Source organism: Salarias fasciatus (genome assembly GCF_902148845.1).
Source record: "Salarias fasciatus chromosome 23 unlocalized genomic scaffold, fSalaFa1.1 super_scaffold_20, whole genome shotgun sequence".
In the NCBI taxonomy this organism is placed as follows: Eukaryota; Metazoa; Chordata; class Actinopteri; order Blenniiformes; family Blenniidae; genus Salarias; species Salarias fasciatus.
In genome coordinates, this window is record NW_021941230.1 from 14020825 (window position 1) to 14046333 (window position 25509).

At 47.7% G+C, this 25509-nt stretch overlaps 3 protein-coding genes and 2 long non-coding RNA genes across 5 annotated transcripts; 3 read left to right on the top strand and 2 right to left on the bottom strand.

The window, feature by feature from the left end:
• Positions 1 to 1068: 1068 nt before the first annotated feature.
• LOC115383651 (secreted phosphoprotein 24-like) lies at positions 1069 to 1883 on the bottom strand. The gene is made up of 4 exons (XM_030085783.1): positions 1814 to 1883; positions 1610 to 1737; positions 1403 to 1525; positions 1069 to 1194 (listed from the first exon to the last, which is right to left on the bottom strand). Exons 1-4 carry the CDS (start codon positions 1881 to 1883, stop codon positions 1069 to 1071), a joined length of 447 nt encoding a protein of 148 aa, XP_029941643.1.
• Positions 1884 to 2231: 348 nt separating this feature from the next.
• Positions 2232 to 6647, bottom strand: LOC115384221 (GDP-Man:Man(3)GlcNAc(2)-PP-Dol alpha-1,2-mannosyltransferase-like). The gene is made up of 5 exons (XM_030086538.1): positions 6584 to 6647; positions 4044 to 4265; positions 3606 to 3977; positions 2967 to 3532; positions 2232 to 2899 (listed from the first exon to the last, which is right to left on the bottom strand). The coding sequence occupies exons 1-5, from the start codon at positions 6628 to 6630 to the stop codon at positions 2616 to 2618; spliced, it is 1491 nt and encodes a 496-aa protein (XP_029942398.1). The 5' UTR covers positions 6631 to 6647; the 3' UTR covers positions 2232 to 2615.
• Positions 6648 to 6855: 208 nt separating this feature from the next.
• Positions 6856 to 9014, top strand: LOC115384089 (carboxypeptidase B2-like). Its single transcript, XM_030086386.1, has 11 exons — positions 6856 to 6932; positions 7075 to 7150; positions 7224 to 7348; positions 7431 to 7539; positions 7614 to 7715; positions 7798 to 7902; positions 7986 to 8096; positions 8174 to 8264; positions 8336 to 8538; positions 8624 to 8708; positions 8785 to 9014. The coding sequence occupies exons 1-11, from the start codon at positions 6856 to 6858 to the stop codon at positions 8997 to 8999; spliced, it is 1299 nt and encodes a 432-aa protein (XP_029942246.1). The 3' UTR covers positions 9000 to 9014.
• Positions 9015 to 15690: 6676 nt separating this feature from the next.
• On the top strand, positions 15691 to 16417 carry LOC115384213 (uncharacterized). The gene is made up of 3 exons (XR_003930861.1): positions 15691 to 15794; positions 15922 to 15993; positions 16393 to 16417. It is a non-coding gene; the product is annotated as an uncharacterized LOC115384213 (long non-coding RNA).
• Positions 16418 to 24515: 8098 nt separating this feature from the next.
• LOC115384212 (uncharacterized) lies at positions 24516 to 25243 on the top strand. Its single transcript, XR_003930860.1, has 3 exons — positions 24516 to 24619; positions 24747 to 24818; positions 25219 to 25243. It is a non-coding gene; the product is annotated as an uncharacterized LOC115384212 (long non-coding RNA).
• The last annotated feature ends 266 nt before the right edge of the window (positions 25244 to 25509 follow it).

Genomic DNA, 25509 nt, shown 5'->3' on the forward strand with positions numbered 1-25509 from the left:
ATCATGTAACGGACTTAAGTATAAAATGGAGCGGAAGCCTCTGGTTTTGTGTCCTCGTGGACGGTGTGAGTTCCCCTGTGTGTCGGCTTGGTTTTGGACCTGATCCTTCAGTTTGTGTCTGTACAGCCGCCCGTCTGATCGGAGAGGAGAGAGTCTCGAGACGTGTGGAGTCCACACCTTCCCCATCCCGCCACCCGTTAAAAAAAAAAAAAGAAAGACGCATCGGTGCGGTCAGTGTACAGCGTGTGAAACATGTGGCTGAATGTTGACCTTTCTGTTCTCCTTGGTGCCATTGCTGCCTCCGCTCACAGGGGCCAAAGTTGCGTCTACGCTCTGTCGAGAAGGGTTTTCCGGCGGTGGCGCCTTCAAGGAAGTCATTCTCAACATTTCACCGGACTGGCCTCCGAGTCGACTGTTACATCCCCCCCCCCCCCCCCCCCCCCCCCCCCCCCCCCTTTCTCATTCCTGAATGTCATCATCCAGATCGGGGCCACGTTCGCTGCGGTTACAGTTTGTAAGTTATTGATGTGCTGATGTAAACCCGTGGGGCCAAATGAAGTGCGGAACAGTGGTTTGCGGATAGAGTCGATGTGTCCTCTTGCATTTAAACTGAAAAAAATCACAATATAAATGTTCAAACCGGATGAGAAGCTGTGTCAGACTCCTCATTTGTCTCCCTCTAGTGGCCATGCGGTGTAAACTCTTCAATCTGTTCACGGTCAGTAACGACAGACAGAAAAAATGAGGCGTGGAAAGTTTTAATTGAAGAGAAGTTAGGGCAGGTGGTTGCTGAACGTGTCTCCTCGGGGCTGGACGTCCTCCAGGGGGGGCTGGGGGGCGCTGGGGAGGGTTTGGGGTGGGGGAGCTGTTGCTGTGAACAGAGTGAAGAGGGTTTTTATGGTATGAACGCCTGAACCTCGTCTCATTCCATGTGGAAATGTGTTTACCTCTGTTTATCAATGGGACGACGAAGTGGCTCCGCCCCCTGGAGAACACCTGTAAAGGTCGGTTTGTTCCAGACAGATATCAGGAACGATGCAGACGTCAATAATAATGTCTGGTCTGTGTTCAAACAGTCCCCACCTCCTCGCTGGACTCCGAGCTGCTGGAGCTGCTGTCTCGGCCACACCTGAGGGAGACCACCTGGGCCGAGGGCGCCGTCACCCGGACCCGGGCGGAGCAGGAGAAGGAGGGCTGAGGGTCAGGGGGAGGGACGGGATTCGGTTTGGTCATTTTTTACCGCCGCTATTCATTTGAGGATTGTTTTTCATTTTTTTCAAGTTAGATATAGAAACTGGAGTCAGGGTTTCATCCTCAGCTTTTAGTGGTTGCTTTTGTTGATTCAGAAATGCCATGAAGATATTCTGATTTCCATTTTTTTCCCTCTTTAAAAACATCTCACCACGAAGAAGCCGGGCCTGAAAGCACACGCCTGAGGGTCGTTTCCCGAGCCTGTCGCGCACTCCGTCTCCTTGATGGTGAATTTCATCAGCAGGTCGACGGTGTTCAGGCCCACGGGAATCACCTGCACACACACACACACACGTGCACACGTCTAACGTCGGGGACACCAAGCAGCTGCTGTGTCATCGCGTGCGAGCAGACTGACCTTTGACACGGACGCCCGGGTCGCCCTGTAGAGGCGGCTGGCGGCGTACACGGAGTTGACCTCCGCCAGAGCCGCCCCCAGGCCGCGGCTCGCCGCCGACTGCAGCTCGGCGTTGTGCACGGGGATCCCTGCAGGGTCACACGGAGGTCGGAGTTCAGCGGCAGGCGCTTCCCGTCGGAGCTGTGAGGGTGGAGGAGCACTCACCTGTGCACCCCGGAAGGTGCAGCGCGGCCAGAAGGAGGAAGACGCAGGACTTCATCATCTCCACCTGCATCGGGCTGAAATGCCCGGGCCTCCATCGCCCCCCGCCTACATATAATCTGCATGTGTCCTGATAAAAGGCCGCGCCCCGCCTCCTGCCCTCCGTCACCCCGCCAATCAGCTGTTTGTCCACTTTCCCTCATGTAACCTTTGTCCGGCACTATTGATCGCACATTTAACGGGCGGAACATATCGTAACCCCGTCTGCTGATAAAGTCTGACGGCTTCACACAAATCCACGTAATCCAAAAACATCTTATTGTGGGATGTACGGTATGCCTTTTTTTTTTTTTTTTTTTTAATTCAATCAAATTTCAAGCTTGTAGCTGAAGGTTTTCTGCGTTTTAACAGGTTGAAAGGTCGACAAACGCACAGATCACATCAGGAATGTTTTATTCGGTTTCACAAGATTGTCTGATAAACCACAACAGGAATGGAAAAAAACATCACATACAATCATCCTGCGAAATGAAAATAGCTCACAGTCTGGACCTTTGAAACATTCGACATCGTGTAAACAGTGCACTGAACTCATTCACAGTATTTCTTTGCACATCAACGGAATCTCTTCTGCTTCAGGGAAAATCAGTTAGATGAAGAAACGTCCTAAAACTGTGACGCTAAAATAGTTTTTAAGGTTCTTTCAAATGTCTGTGGGAAAGACTGAAGTCCCTGAAAACATGACTGTCTGTTCCTGTGCATCAGCAGAGTTCCCAGCATCCCCCGGACTCAGTCCCGCCTCGTCTCACCGCCGCAGCGTTCCCATCAGCGGCTCCATGGCAGCCAGGAAGCAGGCTTCGAACTCCTGGTCGGAGAAGCGAGCCACCGACTGCCGGGCGTTGCGTCTGATGTTCAGCCGGCCGGCGGGCGGCAGGGCGAGGATCCTCTCGATGGCGTCCGCGTAGCCGTCCTCGTCGTCCGCCAGGAAGCCGGTCTGGCCGCCCTCGAACGGGACGACGATGTCCAGCTGGGGGCCGCCGGACTTGTGGGCCAGGATGACCTTCCCGGCCGCCATGCACTCCACCACTCCTACAAAAACGAGCGCAAGGTTGAAGTCCCAGCATCCTCCAGGTCGAACGAGAGTCGGACGTCTCACCGATTCCGAAGTGCTCGTTCCGCATGGTGTGCAGCCCGATGGTCGCCTCCTCCATCTCTCTCTTCAGCTCCTCGAACGGCACGTTCAGCTTGAACTCCACCCTGTCGGCGACGCCCAGCTCCTGGCAGAGGCCCCTCAGCAGGCGCACCCGGTCCTCGTCCTCCTGGTTCCTGCAGCCGCCCACCAGGACCAGCTTCACCGCCTCCCTGCCGCTCAGTCCCTCCCTCCTGCGGTCCAGGACCTTCTTGAAGACCCGGATCTGCAGCCGGTGGTCCTTCTCGGGCCGGAACTGCCCGACGGAGACGACGGAGTGGCACTTCCTGTCGCCGTCCTCCTCCAGCGGGACGTCCAGGAAGGCGCGGACGTCGCAGGGCGGGTAGACCACGCTGGTGCGGCCGGGGCAGCGCCACAGGGACAGGATGTGGTCCAGGGTCCAGGACGAGTTGACCATGACGAGGTGGCTGCAGGAGCCGGCCATGCCGTACAGCAGGGCGAACAGGCAGTAGTACAGCAGCTTGACGGCGCTCAGGAACAGACTGTTGGAGACGAAGTCCGGGTTGTTGAACCTGGAACGGGAGCACGGCGGCGGTGAGCGGTTACACGCCGATCGCGGCGGGAGGTTCCTCGCGGGGGCGTTACCTGGGGTTCCGCTCCCTCACGACGGCCAGCATGTCAGTGCTGATGGTGGGGTAGTGGACGTAGCTCGCCACGCTGCACCCCCCCAGGTAGCGGAACAGAGGCAGGGTGAAGGCGTAGCCCATGGAGTCGACGTAAACGTCCGGCACGAACGACGTCAGCGCCTCCCACCCCAGGAAGATGGAGCCCACGCTCTGCCCCAGCAGGGTGAAGTGGGGGAACAGGCTGGGCTCCACCAGCAGGCGGTGCTTCAGGAACACGAACTGCACCGGGCGCGGGAGGACGATGTTGAAGCGCTGCTGCGCCCCCGCCAGGATCTGCTGACCCGTGACCCCCTGGTCGCCCGTGTACACCACGAAGTTCACGTCGGGGTACCTGCGGGGCGAGAATTCCCTTCAGCGGAGGCCGGCGGAGCCTCGCGGCTCTCACCGGGCCATTTACCTGTTCTGCAGCGCCCTGACGGCGCACCACAGCACCCTCTCCCCGCCGCCGCCGGCGTGGCAGTACGGGTGGAAGAAGGCCACGGCGGGCCGGCCGTCTCGCGCCCGCAGGGCCTTCCGGAAGCTCTGCAGCACGAGGCGCACCGCCAGCAGCAGCAGCAGCAGCAGGGCGACCAGCAGCGAGCAGAGCAGCAGCAGCGGCAGCAGCAGCCTCCACAGCAGCCTGCAGGGCGGAGAGAGGGTTATTCTGATCAGCTGATCCATCATGTGACCCTTCACACTGAAGCTCCTGCTTCTTCATGTTTGATTACTGCATTTGGATCAATATAATCCATCATGGTCACTTTATCACACACTAAAACAGACTGTACAGATTTGTGTGTATGTATATATATCAATGGGGGAAATAAGTATTGAACGCATTAACTGTTTTGTCATTACATTTATTTCCAAAGATGCAATTCATGTGACATTTCTTCCAGACACTGGTATTAACTCAAATAATCCACACATGAAAAGAAATCACAACATTCAAATCCATAAATAGTGATTATGTGGAATTAAGTGCAATAACACAGGAAAAAAGTATTGAACACACCATGGGAAAGCTGTATAGTTTGTCAAGGAAAGGCACCATACCATCTCACACCTGAAAGTAATTAGTCTTTGTACTTCCTATAAGTGCAAACCAACATCAGCTGGGTTAGTGCTAATTGATGGCCCTATAAACAGGTTGTTTTTTCACCAAGTAGTCAAACAAGACACATCTCATGATGGGTAAAAGCAAGGAGCTCTCTCAAGACCTTCGCAGCCTGATTGTTGCTCAGCATCAGAATGGAACTGGTTACAGACTTATCTCAAAGAATCTGAGTATTCCAGTAAGCACCGTTGGGGCCATTATCCGCAAGTGGAAGAAGCATCACCTTATCATCAACAGGCCGCGCACAGGAGCTCCTCGCAAGATTTCTGACCAGGGAGTCAGAAAGATGGTCAGAAGAGTTCTCAAAGAGCCAAGGACCACCCGGAAAGCACTCCAGCAAGACATGGAGGCAGCAGGTACAAGTGTTACAGAGAAAACGATAGGCAATGCACTCCACCGCCATGGCCTCTATGGACGCTCAGCCCGCAAGACTCCGTTCCTCAAAAAAAGGCATGTTGAAGCTCGTCTAAAGTTTGCTAAACAGCATCTGGATAAGCCTGTGGAATACTGGGAGAATGTTGTCTGGTCAGATGAGACCAAAATTGAACTTTTTGGCTGTCATACTACACACCATGTTTGGAGGAGAAATGGCACTGCACATCACCCAAATAACACTATACCAACAGTGAAGTTTGGTGGTGGAAACATCATGGCATGGGGTTGTTTCTCATCTCATGGTACTGGCAGACTTCATATAATTGAAGGAGCAATGAATGGAAACATCTATCGGCAAATTCTTGAGGTGAACCTCCTGCCATCCACCAGGATGATGAAGATGAGACGGGGCTGGACCTTTCAACAGGACAACGATCCGAAGCACACGGCAAAGTTGACTCTCGAATGGTTTAAAAAAAAGAAAATCAATGTGTTAGAATGGCCCAGTCAATCACCTGACTTAAATCCGATCGAACATTTGTGGAAAGAACTAAAGATAAGGGTTCACCAGAGGGCACCAAAGAATATTCAGGATTTGAAGACAATCTGTGCGGAGGAATGGGCAAAAATCACACCTGAGCAGTGTGGGCGATTAGTTCATACATACAACAAGCGTCTGGAAGCAGTCATTGCAAACAAAGGCTTCTCCACAAAGTATTAAAGGAGTCTCAGATAGTGTGTTCAATACTTTTTTCCTGTGTTATTGCACTTAATTCCACATAATCACTATTTATGGATTTGAATGTTGTGATTTCTTTTCATGTGTGGATTATTTGAGTTGATACCAGTGTCTGGAAGAAATGTCACATGAATTGCATCTTTGGAAATAAATGTAATGACAAAACAGTTAATGCATTCAATACTTATTTCCCCCATTGTTTGTATGTATGTATATATATATATATATATATATATATATATAATGTTAGGTTTTAGATTTATGTTATATTTAAGTTAGGTCTCTATTATTCTATTATCCTATTATTGTTCTTATTAAAATTTGCACTATTTCTTATTCTTTATTTGCATTCCTTTTCTCCATGGTGAGATAAATAAATGTTCTGTATTCTATCCTAATAAAAATGGAACTGAAACATGCACTTGTTTTATTTTTTAATCAGCTATTGGTGATTTTTATAACGTGTGTTTGAGACGTTTGCTGCGGTTTTGCCGGTGGCTGAAGGGAACACACACAGCCTGATCGATCCGGGACAGTTTACACAGAAATCTACCTGCAAACAGCTACAGCTGATAAAAACTGGTCTTTATTGGTCTGAATCGATCATTTCTCTTCATCTATTTGTGGATTAAAGTCATCTGTTCGGCTGCAGGAGCGGGCCTGCTCCTCTTCATCAACAGGACGAAATGATTTAAATGATTATAAAGTCCAGAAAGACGAGTCTTACCTCGTTATTTCACAGAGACACATCACCAGCGGATCATGCCCCGACATCTTGGAAAACAAACATGACCTTTGACCCCCTCTCTCTCTCCCTGGTTCCACCCACGTCTCGCCCCCTGCAGGCCAGGAGGCTTCACTACAACCAAGCTTTTTTTTTTTTTTTTTTTTTTTTTTTTTTTACCCTGAAGTAAAGTTCAACCTGTGGATAAACACAGTTTGGATCAATAATCCTCCCTTCAGCCGCAGTTTGAGCAAAACTCCGTCGTTCCCGAAATCATGACGACTCTTTTTGTTTTATCACTTCTAATTCATCTGGATTTGCTCCTGCAGACGGGACGCTGCACTGAAACGCAGTGAGTATCTGTGAGAAAGTGAGGGTTGACCCCGGATTCTGTGTGAAAAGCTGCAGTTCGCTGATTCCCGCCGAGGAACGGAGAAAGGGCCCGCTGTCAGAAATGTCTTTCTGGAAATAAACAGGTTTTTCTCTTCACGCAGAGATCAGATTCTCTCCATCACCCCGAAAACACAAGAACAGGTGTACATCGTGAGGAACATATCCACCCAGTTTGAGGTAGATCCTGCCCAGCCTTCGTGGTCGTTGTGTTTTCGTCTCCTGAGTCATCGTGTGGGATATTTCCCCCCAGACAGGGTTGTGGCAGCCCGTTTCACCCCACTACATCCAGGAGGACAGCCAAGTCCACCTGTTTGTGCCTGCGAACAGCTCCGGAACGGTGAAAACTCTGCTGCAGAGGAGCGGCGTCACGCACGAGTAGGCCGCCGCCGCCGCCACCGATGGTCTAACCTCTCAGGCCTCAGCTGCAGGGACGTCGATTACCCTGTGTTTGTTTCAGGATTTTACTGGAAAACGCCAACGAGCTGATCGAGATGCAGACGAGGAACGACAGCACCGACCCGCGGAGCAGCGCCACGTTCTACGAGCGGTATCACACTCTGGAGGACGTGCGTGCTTCTGACCGTCGGTTCAGCTCTGACTGGACGCGGGGCTTCATGTGTGTCGCGTGTCTTCGATGCAGATCTACTCCTGGATAAACCGGACGGCGAACGACAACCCGAACACCGTCAAAGTCATTCTGATTGGCTCTTCGTACGAGAAGCGACCCCTCTATGCCCTGAAGGTGAATCCAGCCCACTTCTTTCTGCAGACTTCACCCAGTTTTTGGTTGAATCAGATTAACTTCTGACTTTTTTTCCCCTCAGTTGTCCATGAATAATATTCCGGGGAAGAAAGCCATGTGGCTGGACTGCGGGATCCACGCCAGAGAGTGGATCTCTCCGGCGTTCTGCTTATGGTTTGTGCACTACGTAAGTAAATGTGGACTTTGGAAAGAGCTTGTTTTGAATCGCCGGTTGAAACTGAAGTGACTTCCTCGCCCCTTCTCTGCCAGTCTTTATCATTTTACCGGATAAATGCAGACATCACTCACATCCTGGACAGCATGGACGTCTACGTCCTGCCTGTCCTCAACCCTGATGGATACCGGTACACCTGGACGACAGTAAGAGCTCAGGAAGCCAGACGTCCACTGAGTGAAGGGGGGTGGGCGTCGTCTGGACTTGACTGTTTCTGTCCCAGAACAGGATGTGGAGGAAGAACCGCTCCGTCAGTCCGGCCAGCAGCTGCATCGGAGTCGACCTCAACAGGAACTTTGACGCCAACTGGTGCAGTAAGTCTTCCTCTTCAGAAACTCGAAGCACGAAATGGCGTCGACGGACGGGCTGCTCCTGTCTGTTCCAGCTGAGGGGGCTTCGCCTGACCCCTGCACCGAGATCTACTGCGGCGCCTTCCCCGAGTCGGAGCCGGAGGCGCAGGCCGTGGCGGACTTCCTGCGCAGCCACAAGGACTCGGTGCAGCTCTACCTCACCATCCACTCCTACTCCCAGTTGCTGCTCTTCCCTTTTTCCTACAAGCTGGAGGAAACGGAAAATCACAGAGACCTGGTTGGTTGTTCGATGTCACCGCCGGTGATCCCACCAATGTTGAATTTCTCCTGAAACGTCTGTTGAATTCTCTCTCATCGTGAAGCTTGAGATGACCCAAGAAGCCGCCCAGAAAATCAGAAGGTATTACAGGAACGTCTACAGATACGGCGCCGGAGCAAAGACGATCTGTGAGTGTGGTGTTTTAAATAAAGAAAGCCTCAATTTGTCTTCATTCAAGCGCTCATGATGAGATGTGCTCCTCAGATCTGGCCCCCGGGGGGTCTGACGACTGGGCCTACAACCTCGGCATCAAGTACTCCTTCACGTTTGAGCTGCAGGATCGAGGGCGGTACGGGTTCCTGCTGCCTCCGTCTCACATATCCGGCGCCTGCAACGAAGCTCTGCTGGCCACAAAGATCATCGCCTTGAAGGTTTTAGAGAAAACTCAGGCTCCAGCAAAGTCCTTTCAGACTGTTTAGGGCTTCACCAGATGTGCGCCTGAAGCTTTTTACAATCAGTTTTTAGTCTCAGCTCATAATAATGTCTAATTCTATAACGTCTTCTCTGTATTTAAACTACCTTTTGGCCTCTCAACCCCAACAGCCCCAAATGCAAAGGGTTGAATTTAGGTGGAAGATGAAAATAAGCATTTTTCTAAAGGGGCATTCTGTGAAATTCAAGTGTGAGTGGCATGTTTGAGTAACTCCAGACAACACTTTATGTTGCAAACTTGTACTTTTGCAGCATGAATCAGAAGATGGTGTGATGGGTGATCTGAAAACGAACATGGTGGATTACAGTTCAGGGATCAGTCTGTCTGTCCACAACACCAAAGCACAAGCATGATGACTGTCTTAAATTTTTTAACTTTAAAGATATGTATTCTGTGTATTTTTAAATGTCATGATGAATTAAGGGAAATCAAGAAACAAATCGATTGAAAATCAGACGTCCTGCAGTAATGTTTTAGTTTGCTTTGTGTAGACGGTCCACCAAAGATAAAAAAACAAAAACAAAAACAAAAAAACCTTTTTGACCATTTATCAAAGATTGATGAAACTTTCCACCATTTACTGTCCTTTAACTGCTGCGGTGTGTCATAAAATATTGATAATTACAATTCAAAGTCAGGAGTGCAGAGTATAATCACCATTTGAGTTTCTGTTTGTCGCTGAAGACAGAATAGATAATATCTAACGGTAAGAAACGTGAAGAGTACAAAAATATGCCTAGTACTGAAGTCCCAGCAATTTTAAAAAGTCATGTAATTTTTACAATGTATTTCATCAGAGGATGACATTAGATTTATTCAACACGAGGAAAAACTTTTGACCGAAAATGACAAAAATTAAACAAAACAGAACTCAACTGATTTGATCCAGATTCACAACAGGCGTTTTGCTTCCCTCTTGTGGTCAAACCTGGTCATTACATATTTACTTCAATGTTTTTATGTGATTTCAATAAAATAACTCTCTTATATTCTAATATAGGGCATTAAAACGTCATTCTATTGACTGAAATAAAAAAGGTGTTGTTTAATGTGATTGTGAAGTGATTGTTGTTACTGTTCTTCAAGTGAGTGGCAAGCTAGTCATAGATATTAAATTTTTACAGTATAGCAGTCTGAGTGTGAGGCTGAGTCACAGATGTTCTGTAAATGAAATGTGCAAGAGCCATTTTTGGGTTATGTGTTTTATGTTTTATTTCTTTTTATCTGTTGTACTGTGAGCTTCCCACCACTGGGGGCGCCCTTCAAGTCTTCAACTTCATCTGCAAGGCGTCGAGGCATTCTCTGGAGGAACAAGCAGAGCAAATATGGAGGATGCAGGAACGACTGGATATGGAAACACGACTATCAGCATCTGCTGCAACGCTGGCAGTGTTTCAGCACACTGCAGCTCGGCAAGCAAACACAGGAAATGTTCAGATGGAATGGCGTCCTGTCTGAAGCCCCATCCTCATTCAACGCTTCCCGTCCCGCAGTCAAAGCTAGAAGCCGGTCTCAAGCAGCAAGCTTCTGTCAACGCACACATATGAGTCTCAGTGCTGGAGCAACACCTCCTCAAGGCAATGAAGCTCATTTCATGAATCAAGCGAACACATTGGGATCTTCATTTCCTGCTGCCTCTCTTGCTCTGGTAAAAAAAACCGTCGGACCACCCAGGTGCATGCTGGTCCTATGCCTGCAACTTTCCCAAATAAACTCCAGGTGCCCGTGGCAAAAATTAAATCTACAAAAATAAGCCCAACAGCAAATAATGTTATTTAACCAAACAAACATGCAAAATAAATAATAAATCAGACTAAATAAACTTTATATGCAATAATACTAATGAAAACAAATTAAGAAATATTGAGAAAATATGCAAAGACGAATAAATAGCTCCAACACACAGCTGCAGTATTTCGATGAACTCAATCTGCCTGCCAACATGAAAACAATCACACAAAAGCTCCGAGAAAAATGGAGGGCGAGAGCATGTGACATTTTTGAAATCCATGGTCGCCGGGCTGGCTTCAAGGAAATTGTCAACCTCACTGAGAACCAGGTCAAGATCGTTCCAACTTTTGATGGTATTCAAGACACTCCTGTCGGTGCAAAAGGAGGCAACAAGGCACAGTTACAGCAAAGACCACAACGGAAAAGGAACGGTTTTGCAACAGCTGACTTCTTGTCAAATGAGCCGGCTGTGAGTGTAAATAAAAGAAGCATCCAGACGCAGACACGAAGCCAATATGTGCCTCCTACAACCCCAAACATCTCCTGAATGTACTGTTCATGTGGACACACACTGGGTCAGTGTTCATGGTTGACAAAGATGTCTCATCATGAAAAGTTGGACTTTCTTAAGGACTGTAGTCAACCAATATCTTGCAAAGTATGCAACCAAGCCCACCCCAGCATCCTTCATATTGAGAAAAGGGAAACAAGTAAAGAGGAGCAGTCAGAGAGTGGCGCAGCTGTCTCCACATCTGGTCATACTGGGGTCGGGGGCAGCAACGGCATCCATTCAATCCTGGCAGTCAGTGTGAAGCGTGCAAAGGGAAACAAGGTGATTCAAACGTACGTATTTCTGGATCCAGGAAGCACGGATACGTTTTGCTCAGAGTCTATATGAGCAACTCAACATTAAAGGAAAAAGAATGATGTAACCCATGTCGCCTGACTGCCCATGAACGCACCACGCACTGATTGGCCCAGGCCACTAGAGGGCACTAAACAAATATGGCCGAGCCGAGCCCACTTCCGGTTTCTCCGGCTGTGACTGTGTTCTTGCGGCGAACCCTCTCTGCCGTGAGAAATTGCCCTCGCTGCGGCAAAACAGAACTAAATGCGCTGAAATCAGAAATCATACCTGCAAATGAGACACGATCCACTCCTGCCTCAAATCCACTTCATTCTGTGCCTTACAAACTACAACATCCGACGGTCAGGTTTTTTTCCCCTCCTACCAAAAGAACACTGAAAAAGATTCCTCCTTTGGGAGGTGGCGAGCTGCCCGAGCCTGGTGGGACTTTTTTTTTTTTCCCCATTCGCCTGGATTATAAAAACTGAACTGAACCTTGCGAACAAACTCAGGATCGTATGAACTGAACTAAACTTTCCAAACCAACCAAAGATTCTATGGACACCTGAACTGTGCCTAAGGTTGAAGGGTTTTTTTTTCCCTCCCTTTGGGGTTTTTTTTCCCCCATCTGTGAATTTTCTGTTGTGTTGGGCCCTTTGTTGTTTATTATTGTTTATGTCTGTCATTGTCAATACATTTTCCAAACTCAATTCCTGTTTCCACTGGTTTTCATTCACATACCGAGCTCCCATAGCGAACCTGGTTTCTTTTGTTAAGTCAGATACACCCCTCCATCGCAATAACTCAGCCCTAACGTTTATTTGCTTTAATTCCCTTGTTACACCCCCTGATAAGCGTTACAATGATCATTCATCTTCGTACTGTGGGCCATAATGCCAAGAAGACTAATTTCTGCCCATGTTTCTGCCTTGTTTGTCTACATAGTGAGTGATGACTTTGTTCCGTCTGTCATTCTTCTGTAGTTTCAATCGCTGTTGAGCTTTTTCTTGAAAAGTTTGAGTGGATGTTGAATTCAGCCTCACAACACACAGACCGGGTCCGGGCTCCTCTTGTGCCTCCATGACAGTTTCCTGTTGTGGTGGACAGCCGGACGGCGCTCTGGTCGTCATGGTGAATATGTGATCGATCGTGAGGGTCTATTTAAGAAAACGTTTCATGAATGACATGCAGATGTATTGTAAATCTAAAGTTTTTTTTCCGTCAGGATGTCAGGATATCACATTAGTCCTCGGGTCCCGGGCGTCGTGGTGAATCGCGAGAGCAGAACAGGAAGGATTTACTTCCTTGATGACGTGGCGTCAAACTGCGAGGGCTCACAGGTGAGCTGTCCGTCACAGGAAGTGGCGCTATCGGTCAAAATCTACACATTAATGGCTCGAATGCAGCTTTGAGAAGCAGGACAATGTTCTATTTTGAACAGCCCTTCACACACAGGATGTGACATCAGTCAGATCAACTCCTGCATCAGTCCCTGAGACTTTCTGAGACTGGAATGGAACCTGATGTTGATCTCCACACCATTCAGAAACAGGCCCACAGCTCACATTGATATGGTAAGCCTGCTGGTTGTCTGACCTCTATGTTGTTCATGAGTGGGGGAAGGAAGGAGCGTGAGGTTCACAGGCAGATCGGTGCAGCGTCTGCAGTGATGCAGGCGCTGTATCCAGTTTGTCTTGGTGAAGACGGAGCTGAGTTCCGGACATGTCCCACTGGGAGGAAGCTTTGAGCCCGAGACTCTGGATCGCGGGGCCAGGTATCAGGTCAGTAGGTCACTGAGCTCATGTGGCCGTTCACTTTTTGAGGAGCAGATCCTTCACCCTCAGAATGAAAGTGGCAGAGGACCTTTGAGTCCAGGTTGTACTGTTTACAGAAAGTGAATGACTATTATTCGGGGTGGCACTAACTTCTCTTTTGTCCTTGAATAAACAGGGGGTCAATCTGTACATCCATAACCTGGATGCTGACATGGATGAGGAACGTCTATGCAGAGCTTTCAGCCCCTTTGGACGAATCATCAGTGTCAAGGTGAGCAGTCAAGTAGCAGTGAATTACAAAGTTTAATGGATTTGTAAGTCCTGATGGTAATTCCTGTCATATGTCAATAAGTCTTGTGTAAACTAAGGTGACAGGCATTTTGAATAAGTCGGAACTCTGAGAAAGATGATGTTTAAATGAATTTTTTCAGACCTGAACTGAATGAGTTTAAACTGTGTCTCTTCCACAGGTGATGAGGGAAGGGGAACGCTGCAAAGGGTTTGGATTTGTGTGCTTTTCGTCCCCCGAGGAGGCCACCAAGGCCACGAAGGAGATGAACGGCCGCGTGTTGGGCACCCAGCCGCTCTACGTGGTGCTGGCCTGGGCTCGTCCTGGTGTCCGTCTTCAGCAGGGGCCCTGCATGCGACCCCGACCTGAGGCCTACATGCGACCCTGGCGGGAGCCACAGGTACACCCCCAGCAGCAGCCTCGCCCACTCCCCCAGTGTGAGGTCCACCCATACCCCCAGATTGAAGACCACCCACACCCCCAGAATGAGGACCACCCACACCCCCAGTGTGAGGTCCTCCCACACCCCCAGAATGAGGACCACCGACACCCGCATTGTGAGGTCCTCCCACACCCCCAGTGTGAGGACCACCCACACCCCCAGAATGAGGACCACCCACACCCCCAGTGTGAGGTCCTCCCACACCCCCAGAATGAGGACCACCCACACCCCCAGCAGCAGCCTCACCCACACCAACAACGGGGCCCCCATGCACGTGCCCTACATGAATCCCACCTGCATCCGCAACATGAGCCCTACGTGCGCCCTCGGCGGGAGCGTAATGCACGTTTCCGACGTGGGCCCCCAGCAGGAGGCACACTTACACCCCCAGTGGGAGCCGCGGGCACGCCCCCATTGTGGGCACCACATCGGGCCCCATTATGAGCCCTGTGGGCAGCCCCAGCATGATCCTCAGGTGCGCCCCCGGTAAGGGCCCTTCATACGGCCCCGGAAAGGACCCTATATGTGAAGGGTGTGTGAATAGTTTTATGATAAGATGTAGACAGGGAAAAAAAGACAACAAAAAGAAAAAGAGAAGCATTGAAAAAGCAAAACTGCCGACAAAAATAACTGTCATTATGAACATAGGGACGGAAGGAAAGAAAGAAAAAAGAAATTCAGCACTGAAGAAGCAAAACCTCTGGTAACATTGATAAAATCATTGATATCTTAATTACAAACACAGAGCGAAGGAAAGAAACAAGAAAAATGATTATCACTGTGAACCCAGAGGGAAGGAAGAAAAGCAAGAAAAAAGAAATTAAGCACTGAAAACTCAAAACCTCTGAAAACATTGGTGAAATGAATGATATCTTCATTACAAACAGAGGGAAGGAAAAAAAGAAGCATTGAAAAGGAAAATGGAAAAAAATGACTATCTCTCTTAAAAACTTTAAAGAAAATAAAAACATTTAAAGCATCAAACAAATGTTGAAGAATCTGTCTTTGATAGATGTAGTTTACATGATGGAATAGGAGGAAAACAAACTTTAGTCTGACTACTTCAGTACTTTTGCATCATTCCTGATTGGAACTTTAATATTTGGCTCATTTAAAATCAACCTACATCTGACACATGAAGCAGTGATTGAATTATGGACATGTAACCCAGGTTACCAGGCCTCATGAACAGTCCAGCTCACCAATTGATTTATTAGATCAATAAATTAATAAATTCATATTTTTCTTCATGTGACAAATAAGTTACAGTCCTGAATAAATAGTGAATAAATAGGATTTATGGTTAAAAATCATAAATATGTTAAAAGATTAAAAAGATCAACACAGAGAAGTTTATTTGTTTAAAAAAGAGTATTTTATTTCATTTCAAGTGTGGCAAAAGATGTGTGTAAAAGATTCGGGTGACATGAGGAGATGATGTAATGGTGTAACCAATCAGACGACAGCAGGGCGTACGTGCCTGAGAGCTTCCGGTTTTTCTTTCTCTCTGTCTGCCGCATCGTGTTAGAGGCAGCGCTTGTTAGCTTCTGCTGCAGACTACGCCGGTTTTTTTTTGTCTAAAAGAGCCAGATTTTCCAAGTCTAAGCCACTTTTATGGTTGGAGCAAAGAGTGGAGCCCTTCTCTTTTCATGGTAGATGAGCGGACCGTGTGTTTAACAACGGAAACGGAGGAGAACGTGAGTAGCATTTGGCGTTAGCATTCGGCGCTAGCATGCGGCGCTAGCTCCAGTCATTAGCCACATCCCAGGCTAAGCTGTAAAGGTTACACATTACTGAATCCTCATGTCACTTGTTTCTTAAAAGCGTGGATCCTGGACTGATGAGAGCCCTGTATTGTGCCTTGTGCCTGGAGTGTGTGTGAACTGTGAGCCTCTGGTGAGTAAATTTTGTTGAAGTTAGTCTTATGAATGGAGTGAAATGTGCTGTTTCTGTAAATGTTAATATGGATCAATGAGTTACTTCAATGAATGTGGTGGTTAAAATGTTTTATATGACAGTGTTTGTTTACAGTTGCCCTCATTCTGTGTTGTTTTTTTTGAGTGGCAGTAGGAAAAGATAAAAGAGGGAAATGAAATGTTCAACTATTTTGCTTCATGTTTAAACTCAGAAATGTATTCAGTTCATTGAATTTACAGTAAAAGGAGTGGTTAAATTAATTATAAGAAGCTGTGTTAAAAGTATTTGCATAAGAATGTGTGTTTGTATCTGTTTAAAATTTGAAAGTATATTTTGTTTATGAGAACAACACATTGACCCTGTTCTTGGCCTTTACAGGCCGGGTCTTTTTCTTTTCCTCGTCTTTTTTTTTTATTTTATCCCCTTTCTTTGTTATGGACTCCTGTGCTGACCTTGAAGAAATCTTCTACTGGGGACTCATCTTGTGTCTGTAAGGTAACACGGGACCTCAGTGGTTGTGGCGGGCCAACCCAAGGAAAGAACCAGAGACTCTGATTTTGATAGAAACTGATTTATTTGCGGATCGTGGGTCATATTTCATGTTTGAAGAGCTGAAAAGCAGAAAGAATTGTTTTGTTATAATTTATTTTTCTCAACCATTCTTGTTCAATACAATTCATTTAAATACTTATCTTTGATGTGCGTGAAGTTCTTTATTCCGTCACTCATTGCAGTTTGTCAAGCCTCCCTTTCTCCTGTAGCGACCTAGAACCTTCTGATACTGGTCCAAGAGGGAATTGATACACTGATGAAAAATATCTGTATCTCCCAGTTTCTCCACTAACAGTTAGAGCTGAGGCAGGTTACAGAAACTTGGCGAGCCAGCCAGGAGAAAGTGGAGTGTTATTGAGTGACACGAATAAAGAGTAAAATGGATATTGTGAAAAATGAAAAGATAAATGTTCCTAACTCAGTTATTGTTTCTGGATTAACTCAAACTGAAATTGATGAGGAGCTTGAGAGTCACGTAAAACGTTACGGCTCCATTAACAGAGTACTAGTTATTGATGATCCAGAATCAGAGTATCATCTCTGCTCCATTGTGGAATTTGCAAATACCTCTGCAATGCAAACATTTAGACCTCTACTACCAAAAGATTATCCCAGCTCGGCAAATGCAAATGTTACCTTTAAAGTGCGCGCCTTAGATAGTGTTTACACTAGCACTGCTAGCAGCAGCGCCACCAAGGGGTATCTTGAGGAACTGCAAGCCATTGCAAACAAGTGTGGAAAGTCATTTGAAAGTGTACTCCAAGCAGAACTGATGAAGATAAGTGCAGGAAAAGGCGTGATTCTCCCTGCTGACACTGCTTCAACCGATGACTCTGAAATGAACACCTCTGATGCACCTGGTGAAGAGATTGTGAGTGTTAAAGTGTCACCACAGGTCGTACAGCAGCCTTCTCTCCTACTTGGCTCTGTCTCACCTGAGATTGTCAGGAGCTTACCAACTGTGTTCCCGCCGTCTCCTCCACCCAGGCGTGGTCAGTGTGGTTTGAAAGGTGATGTTCAAGCAGCATCAACACCAGCTTTCCAAAGACTCGAGGCCGCTGCTCAGAGCCCACAGGTAACATCCTTACCTACCAGTGTGAATGGTCAGTCGCATCCTGCTGTGTTGACAGCCGCTCCATCACCAAGCATGGTTGCTCAACATCCAGCGTCTCTGTCAATCGAAACCAATAGTAATGATGACAATGCTACAGTCACGTGTTCACTACTTACCATGAATGATGTCAATCCTCCTGCTGTACAACGGGTCGTTGTTGAACATGTCATGCGAGCTAATGAAGCTGTGTCTCCCATGCACTCTTCAGTCCGCCTCAGACCTTTCTCTGGGAAGTCTCCCCGTCCAAGCAGTGAACTTGATTATGATACCTGGAGGGCAAATGTTGACTTGTTCTTAACAGATCCTTCTATGTCTGACCTGCACAGAACCCGCAAGATCTTAGACAGTCTGTTGCCTCCAGCTACTGACGTCATCAAGCATGTCAGCCCTCAAGCCTCGCCATCGATGTATCTTCAGCTGCTCGATTCAGTCTATGGCTCTGTGGAGGATGGAGATGAGCTGTTAGCAAAGTTCATGGGGACACTGCAGAACAATGAGGAGAAGCCATCTGACTACTTGAACCGCTTGCAAGTTGCTCTGAGTGCCGCAGTCAGACGTGGTGGCATTGCAGAGTGTGAACAAAACCGCTACCTCCTGAAGCAGTTCTGTCGAGGCTGCTGGAATGATGGATTGATCGCTGATCTCCAGCTGGAGCGGAAAACAAATGCACCACCTTCCTTCGCTGAACTAGTGCTCCTCGTCAGGACAGAAGAAGACAAACAGGCAGGTAAACGCGATCGCATGAAGAAACACCTTGGGCTGCACAAACCAGGTCCTGCTGTCCCAAAGTTCAGAGCTGCGGCACAGCAGTTAGCAGTATGCAGTTGTGCCACACCTGAGAGAGACGCGACTGATGCTGAAGTCTTAAAGAAACAGCTTAACGAGATACAAGCGCAGGTCGCTGCCATGCAGACTACAACTCCACGAAAAACCAAAGTCAACTGTCCTGAGACAACTGAAATCAACACATTGAAAAGGCAGATCGCTGACATTCAAGCCCAAGTAGCTGATATGAAGAAAGCACCTCATGGAACTAAAAATGAGCACCAAGAAGCAACAGAGATTAAAGCATTGAAACATCAGCTTTCTCTTCTTCAAGCACAGGCGACTCCAGCTCAAGTCCAGAGCCAGCAGATACTGTCGCCTGCATTCTCAAGAGACTCCATCACAGTTCGACACCAGTCACCTAACAAGAGAGTGAACACACAGCCCAGTTCAGGGTTGACGGCAAACAGTAGACCTCGTCCATGGTACTGCTTCCGCTGCGGTGAAGACGCTCACCTGGCTATCAATTGTGAGAGTGAACCAAATCCTCTTCTGGTTGAGGAAAAGAGACACCTGCTGAAAGAGAGACAAAGACAATGGGATCAGCAAAATTTCAGCACTGGCATGCAGCAGTTAAACTACTAGAAGCCCCTGTTGCAGGGCAAACAGGGACTGAAAGGTCAACTAAACGCCCTAGAAAAACAAGGCGAGTGGCTAGCAAGTGTGGTAATACTAACACCTCCTCCACCATACTACCGCCTAAACTGGTTGGAACAAAATGCACTGCTGAAGTGATCATTGAAGGCCATAAAACCAACTGTCTGCTAGATACGGGGTCTCAGGTGACCACCATCCCATTGTCATTTTTCCAGACCCACCTGTCCCATCATTCCTTGAAATCCTTAGATGATCTTCTGGATGTGGAGCTGCAAGTAGAGGGAGCCAATGGGGAGGCTGTGCCTTACCTTGGGTACGTCGAACTCAACCTGATGTTTCCAGAGGAGTTTTTGGGCAAGGAGACTGAAGTCCCTACATTGGTGTTGGTTGTCCCTGACGTGAGCGGTGTGCCTCAAATCCTCATTGGCACCAACTCATTAGACGTCCTCTACTCCAACTATGTTGAAGAACACGATCGTCGCCCTCAGTCATCCATTTCTGGCTACAAAGTGGTTTTGAAAATCCTTGAAGTACGGAAAAAGCAGGCAAGTATTGGAGCTCTGGGGCTGATCAAAGCACGAAACAACACCCAAGTGGTACCAGCAGGCAGCACGGTCGCTGTGGAAGGGCAGGTTCACATGAGTGAAGCTCACAAGGATAAATGGGTTGTTGTGGAGCCCGCGTCTGTGTCATCTCTTGCTGGCGGACTGCTGGTGGCTAGCTCCCTGTGCACTTTACCTGCCAAGCGCCCGTGCTCAATGTCAATCCTGCTGAAGAATGAGACCCAACACGACATCACCATCCCTCCAAGGATCGTGTTGGCTGAGATTCATGCTGTTCAACAGGTGATCGGGAAGGAGCCATCCGCCGATTCAACCGCTCCTGAAACCAAGAAGATGGAGTTCGATTTTGGAGAGTCCCCTTTGCCACCAGAGTGGAAAGAGCGAATCACCAGGCTGCTCAATAGCATGCCTGAAGTCTTCTCTCAGCACGACATGGACTTTGGTCATACCAGCAAGGTGAAGCATCACATCAACTTGAGTGACAACACCCCCTTCAAACACCGACCCAGACCTATCCATCCACATGATGTCGATGCAGTCAAGAAACATCTTCAAGAGTTGCTAGATTCTGGCGTCATACGTGAGTCTGAGTCCCCTTTTGCATCTCCCATAGTTGTTGTGCGAAAGAAAGATGGTTCTGTGAGGTTGTGCATCGACTTCCGGAAACTCAACTCCCAGACCATAAGAGACGCATACGCTCTACCAAACCTGGAGGAAGTATTCTCTCTTTTGACTGGCTCAAAATGGTTCTCAGTCCTTGATTTAAAATCGGGCTATTACCAAGTCGAAATGGAAGAAGCTGATAAACAGAAGACTGCATTCGTGTGCCCATTGGGCTTCTGGGAATTTAATAGAATGCCCCAGGGGGTTACTAATGCGCCAAGTACTTTTCAGAGATTGATGGAGAGATGTGTGGGCGATCTCAACCGCAAGGAGGCGCTGGTTTTCATCGACGATGTCATAGTCTTCTCTGATACCCTGGAGCAACATGAGTCAAGATTACTGCAGGTCCTCACCCGACTTAAAGAGTACGGGCTGAAGTTGTCATCTGAAAAATGTAAGTTTTTCCAAACCTCAGTTAAGTATCTTGGCCATATTGTGTCCGAGCATGGAGTCAAGACAGACCCACAGAAGATTGAGGCCTTAAAGACCTGGCCAGTACCAGAGAATCTCAAACAGCTGCGTTCCTTCCTGGGTTTCTCGGGGTATTACCGACGGTTTGTGAGGGACTACTCAAAGATCATCAAACCCCTAAATGACCTCACAGCTGGGTATCCACCTCTCAGGAAACAGAGTCAAGAAAAAGGGAAAACTCACCTGTACTTCCATCCAAAAGAGTCCTTTGGGAAGAGGTGGACTCCAGAATGCCAGAAAGCATTCGAAGAGATCATTGACAAGCTCACCACCGCACCTGTCTTGGGATTTGCAAACCCCAGCCTTCCGTACCTCCTTCACACTGACGCAAGCACGACAGGGCTCGGTGCGGCCTTGTACCAAGAACAAGATGGACAGATGAGGGCTATAGCTTTCGCGAGCAGAGGACTGACCAAGAGTGAAGCAAAATACCCTGCTCATAAATTAGAATTCCTCGCGCTAAAGTGGGCTGTCACAGCTAAGTTCAGTGATTACTTGTATGGTACCGACTTCACTGTTGTTACTGACAGTAACCCTTTAACTTACATCCTAACTTCCGCGAAGTTGGATGCCACGAGCTACAGGTGGTTGTCAGCACTATCGACATACAACTTCAAGCTCCAGTACAGAGCAGGAACCCAGAATCAGGACGCAGACGGACTCTCTCGTCGACCACATGGAGAGCTACTGGATGATGCTGTGTCGAGGAAAGAGCGTGAGAGGATTAAGCAGTTCACCCTGTGTTACCTGAAGGAGCAGGAGACTTCAGATGTAGTCCTTCCAGATGCGGTGAAAGCCATATGTGAGAAGCATGATGTTGAGTGGTCTCACAAAAACTCCACATGCCCATCAGTCACACTTGTTGAATCCCTCGCCATCCATTCCGATGCTCTGCCCAGTGGTTTCCAGGAAGAAGAGGATCATGGACTCCCCGTCATTGGCCATTGGACTGAAGAGGAGATAGGAGCAAAGCAGCGAGCAGATCCTGATCTCAGAGTGATCATTGAGGCCAAAGAGTCGGGAGACATGCCTTCACCTACCTTGAGACACGAACTTCCCGATCTTGTTTTGTGGCTTCGAGAATGGAAGCGTCTAGAGCTGAAAGGTGGAGTATTGTACAGAGCACGGCAAGAACATGGACGAGTCACACACCAGCTGGTTCTACCAACCGAACTCAGGGCCACAGCACTGAAAGGCCTACATGATGACCTAGGTCATCTAGGCATAGAGCGGACCCTCGACCTCGTGAGGTCACGCTTCTATTGGCCTAGAATGTCTGCCTGTGTAGAGCAGAAGATCAAGATGTGTGAGCGCTGCGTGCGCCGGAAGACTCCAGCTGAAAGGGCAGCTCCTCTGTGTAACATCAAGGCCAGCAGGCCCTTGGAGCTGGTCTGCATGGACTTCCTGTCGGTGGAGCCTGACCGGAGCAACACTAAGGATATATTGGTTCTGACGGACCATTTCACCAAATATGCAGTAGCGATACCAACACGCAACCAGAAAGCCTCAACGGTGGCTAAATGCTTGTGGGAAAATTTCCTTGTGCATTACGGGTTTCCAGAAAAGCTTCTGAGCGACCAGGGTCCAGATTTCGAATCTCGTACCATCAAAGAACTGTGTTCCATTGCTGGCATCCAAAAGGTTAGGACTACTCCTTACCACCCCAGAGGGAATCCAGTGGAGCGATTCAATAGGACCCTCCTTCAGATGTTGGGCACTCTCGAAAACAAGGACAAGTCTCACTGGAAAGAATTTGTCAAGCCTCTGGTTCACGCGTATAACTGCACACGGAATGACGTGACCGGATTCAGCCCATATGAACTAATGTTCGGCAGACAACCACGGCTTCCAGTTGATTTGGCATTCGGTCTACCCTCCAGCTGTGAACCTAAGTCACACTCCCAGTATGTGCATGATTTAAAGGGCCGCCTAGAGGAGAGCTATCGAGTTGCCACGGAAAACGCCTCAAAGACAGCTGAGCGCAACAAACAACGGTTTGACAGGAGAGTCGTTGAGTCCACTCTGGAGACAGGAGATCGTGTCCTTGTGAGGAGTGTTCGGCTTAGAGGTAAGCACAAGTTGGCCGACAAATGGGAACCAGACGTGCACGTGGTGGTCAAGCGTGCTGGCAGCCTTCCGGTGTATATTGTCAAGCCCGAGGGAAAGGATGGACCGCTTCGCACCTTACACCGTGACCTTTTGCTGCCGTGTGGATTCTTATCTGTTGCTGAGCCTGAGCAAACTCCGAAACAGACCATCAGCAGACCCAGAACAAGGAGACAGTCAAGAATGGAAGTCACAGCTGAATCTGAGGTGGAAGATGACAATTCAGAGTCAGAAGACATTGACTATCACTACTACTTACCTGGAGAGACACTGGATACTGACTTAATTGAAACACGAGTTTTGACCCGGCCAGAGACGATACCTGCAAGAGGAAGACACCTTGGAGAGACAAAACAACCAATCCAGACTCCAGTTGGCAGACTTCCTGCTGCTGTCAACCTGGAAGGAGAAAAAGAGACATTGAGCTTGGAGAAACAGGACAGAGGGACGAGATGTGCACCTGAAAGAGAAACTGTACAGTGGATACCTGGGGAGATCATTTCATCTAAATCAGAGGAGCCTCCAGCTCCCGGGGATGCAGATGGGCTGAGCTCTGCCAGACCAAACGGTTCTGGGTGGAAAAGAAGCTCAGCAGTTGTGGATCCGGAAGCTGAGGTCATCTCAGGGCACAGAGAAGTTAATGACCCCAAAGTGAGAAGATCTCTGTTTGGGAAAGCTCAGGATACCCACCCTGATGTTTCAAGGGAAGAGGATGAGACCTTACCTGTCCAACCGAGCATGTTGGAGTCTACTTCAGAACCAAACATCATGGATGAAAGTCTTCCTGTTTTCTCAGACCTGTCATTCAGTGACAGCAGCGAGGTGGAAGGATGTTCTGTCCACAAACCTTGTGAAGACGTGTCACTGGACAGAACCAACGAAGGAACATCAGTTGGGATGCCTGGGAGGAGAGCTTCTCCAGTCATCATCGGAGAGAGTGAGAGTGACGGTATTCCCAGACGATCCCAAAGGCACAGAGAACCGCCTGAACGACTGCAGTATGCTCAGTTGGGAAATCCCTTGCTGTCTATAGTCCAATCACTCTTCCAAGGCCTCAACCTTGCCTTTGCCGATGCCCTCCAGAACCCTGGCTATGCAGATACTCCCCAAAGAACCCCAAGGCAACTTCATAGTCATATGGGTGTAATGGGACATACACACCTTTAGGAGGGGAGGGTGTAACCCAGGTTACCAGGCCTCATGAACAGTCCAGCTCACCAATTGATTTATTAGATCAATAAATTAATAAATTCATATTTTTCTTCATGTGACAAATAAGTTACAGTCCTGAATAAATAGTGAATAAATAGGATTTATGGTTAAAAATCATAAATATGTTAAAAGATTAAAAAGATCAACACAGAGAAGTTTATTTGTTTAAAAAAGAGTATTTTATTTCATTTCAAGTGTGGCAAAAGATGTGTGTAAAAGATTCGGGTGACATGAGGAGATGATGTAATGGTGTAACCAATCAGACGACAGCAGGGCGTACGTGCCTGAGAGCTTCCGGTTTTTCTTTCTCTCTGTCTGCCGCATCGTGTTAGAGGCAGCGCTTGTTAGCTTCTGCTGCAGACTACGCCGGTTTTTTTTTTGTCTAAAAGAGCCAGATTTTCCAAGTCTAAGCCACTTTTATGGTTGGAGCAAAGAGTGGAGCCCTTCTCTTTTCATGGTAGATGAGCGGACCGTGTGTTTAACAACGGAAACGGAGGAGAACGTGAGTAGCATTTGGCGTTAGCATTCGGCGCTAGCATGCGGCGCTAGCTCCAGTCATTAGCCACATCCCAGGCTAAGCTGTAAAGGTTACACATTACTGAATCCTCATGTCACTTGTTTCTTAAAAGCGTGGATCCTGGACTGATGAGAGCCCTGTATTGTGCCTTGTGCCTGGAGTGTGTGTGAACTGTGAGCCTCTGGTGAGTAAATTTTGTTGAAGTTAGTCTTATGAATGGAGTGAAATGTGCTGTTTCTGTAAATGTTAATATGGATCAATGAGTTACTTCAATGAATGTGGTGGTTAAAATGTTTTATATGACAGTGTTTGTTTACAGTTGCCCTCATTCTGTGTTGTTTTTTTTGAGTGGCAGTAGGAAAAGATAAAAGAGGGAAATGAAATGTTCAACTATTTTGCTTCATGTTTAAACTCAGAAATGTATTCAGTTCATTGAATTTACAGTAAAAGGAGTGGTTAAATTAATTATAAGAAGCTGTGTTAAAAAGTATTTGCATAAGAATGTGTGTTTGTATCTGTTTAAAATTTGAAAGTATATTTTGTTTATGAGAACAACACATTGACCCTGTTCTTGGCCTTTACAGGCCGGGTCTTTTTCTTTTCCTCGTCTTTTTTTTTTATTTTATCCCCTTTCTTTGTTATGGACTCCTGTGCTGACCTTGAAGAAATCTTCTACTGGGGACTCATCTTGTGTCTGTAAGGTAACACGGGACCTCAGTGGTTGTGGCGGGCCAACCCAAGGAAAGAACCAGAGACTCTGATTTTGATAGAAACTGATTTATTTGCGGATCGTGGGTCATATTTCATGTTTGAAGAGCTGAAAAGCAGAAAGAATTGTTTTGTTATAATTTATTTTTCTCAACCATTCTTGTTCA

Bases quoted from the DNA above. Each gene is read 5' to 3' on its own strand.
- LOC115384089 (XM_030086386.1), top strand. From the start codon at position 6,856: ATGACGACTCTTTTTGTTTTATCACTTCTAATTCATCTGGATTTGCTC. The intron at 7,151-7,223 runs GTAGATCCTGCC...ATTTCCCCCCAG, and splicing joins ACATATCCACCCAGTTTGAG to ACAGGGTTGTGGCAGCCCGT. The intron at 8,539-8,623 runs GTTGGTTGTTCG...CTCATCGTGAAG, and splicing joins CGGAAAATCACAGAGACCTG to CTTGAGATGACCCAAGAAGC.
- LOC115384221 (XM_030086538.1), bottom strand. From the start codon at position 6,630: ATGTCGGGGCATGATCCGCTGGTGATGTGTCTCTGTGAAATAACGAG. The intron at 3,533-3,605 runs GTAACGCCCCCG...CTCCCGTTCCAG, and splicing joins GTGAGGGAGCGGAACCCCAG to GTTCAACAACCCGGACTTCG. The intron at 2,900-2,966 runs GTGAGACGTCCG...TCGTTTTTGTAG, and splicing joins GAACGAGCACTTCGGAATCG to GAGTGGTGGAGTGCATGGCG.
- LOC115383651 (XM_030085783.1), bottom strand. From the start codon at position 1,883: ATGCAGGTGGAGATGATGAAGTCCTGCGTCTTCCTCCTTCTGGCCGCG. The intron at 1,738-1,813 runs GTGAGTGCTCCT...GTGACCCTGCAG, and splicing joins GCACCTTCCGGGGTGCACAG to GGATCCCCGTGCACAACGCC. The intron at 1,195-1,402 runs GTGAGATGTTTT...CCTGACCCTCAG, and splicing joins TCAGGCCCGGCTTCTTCGTG to CCCTCCTTCTCCTGCTCCGC.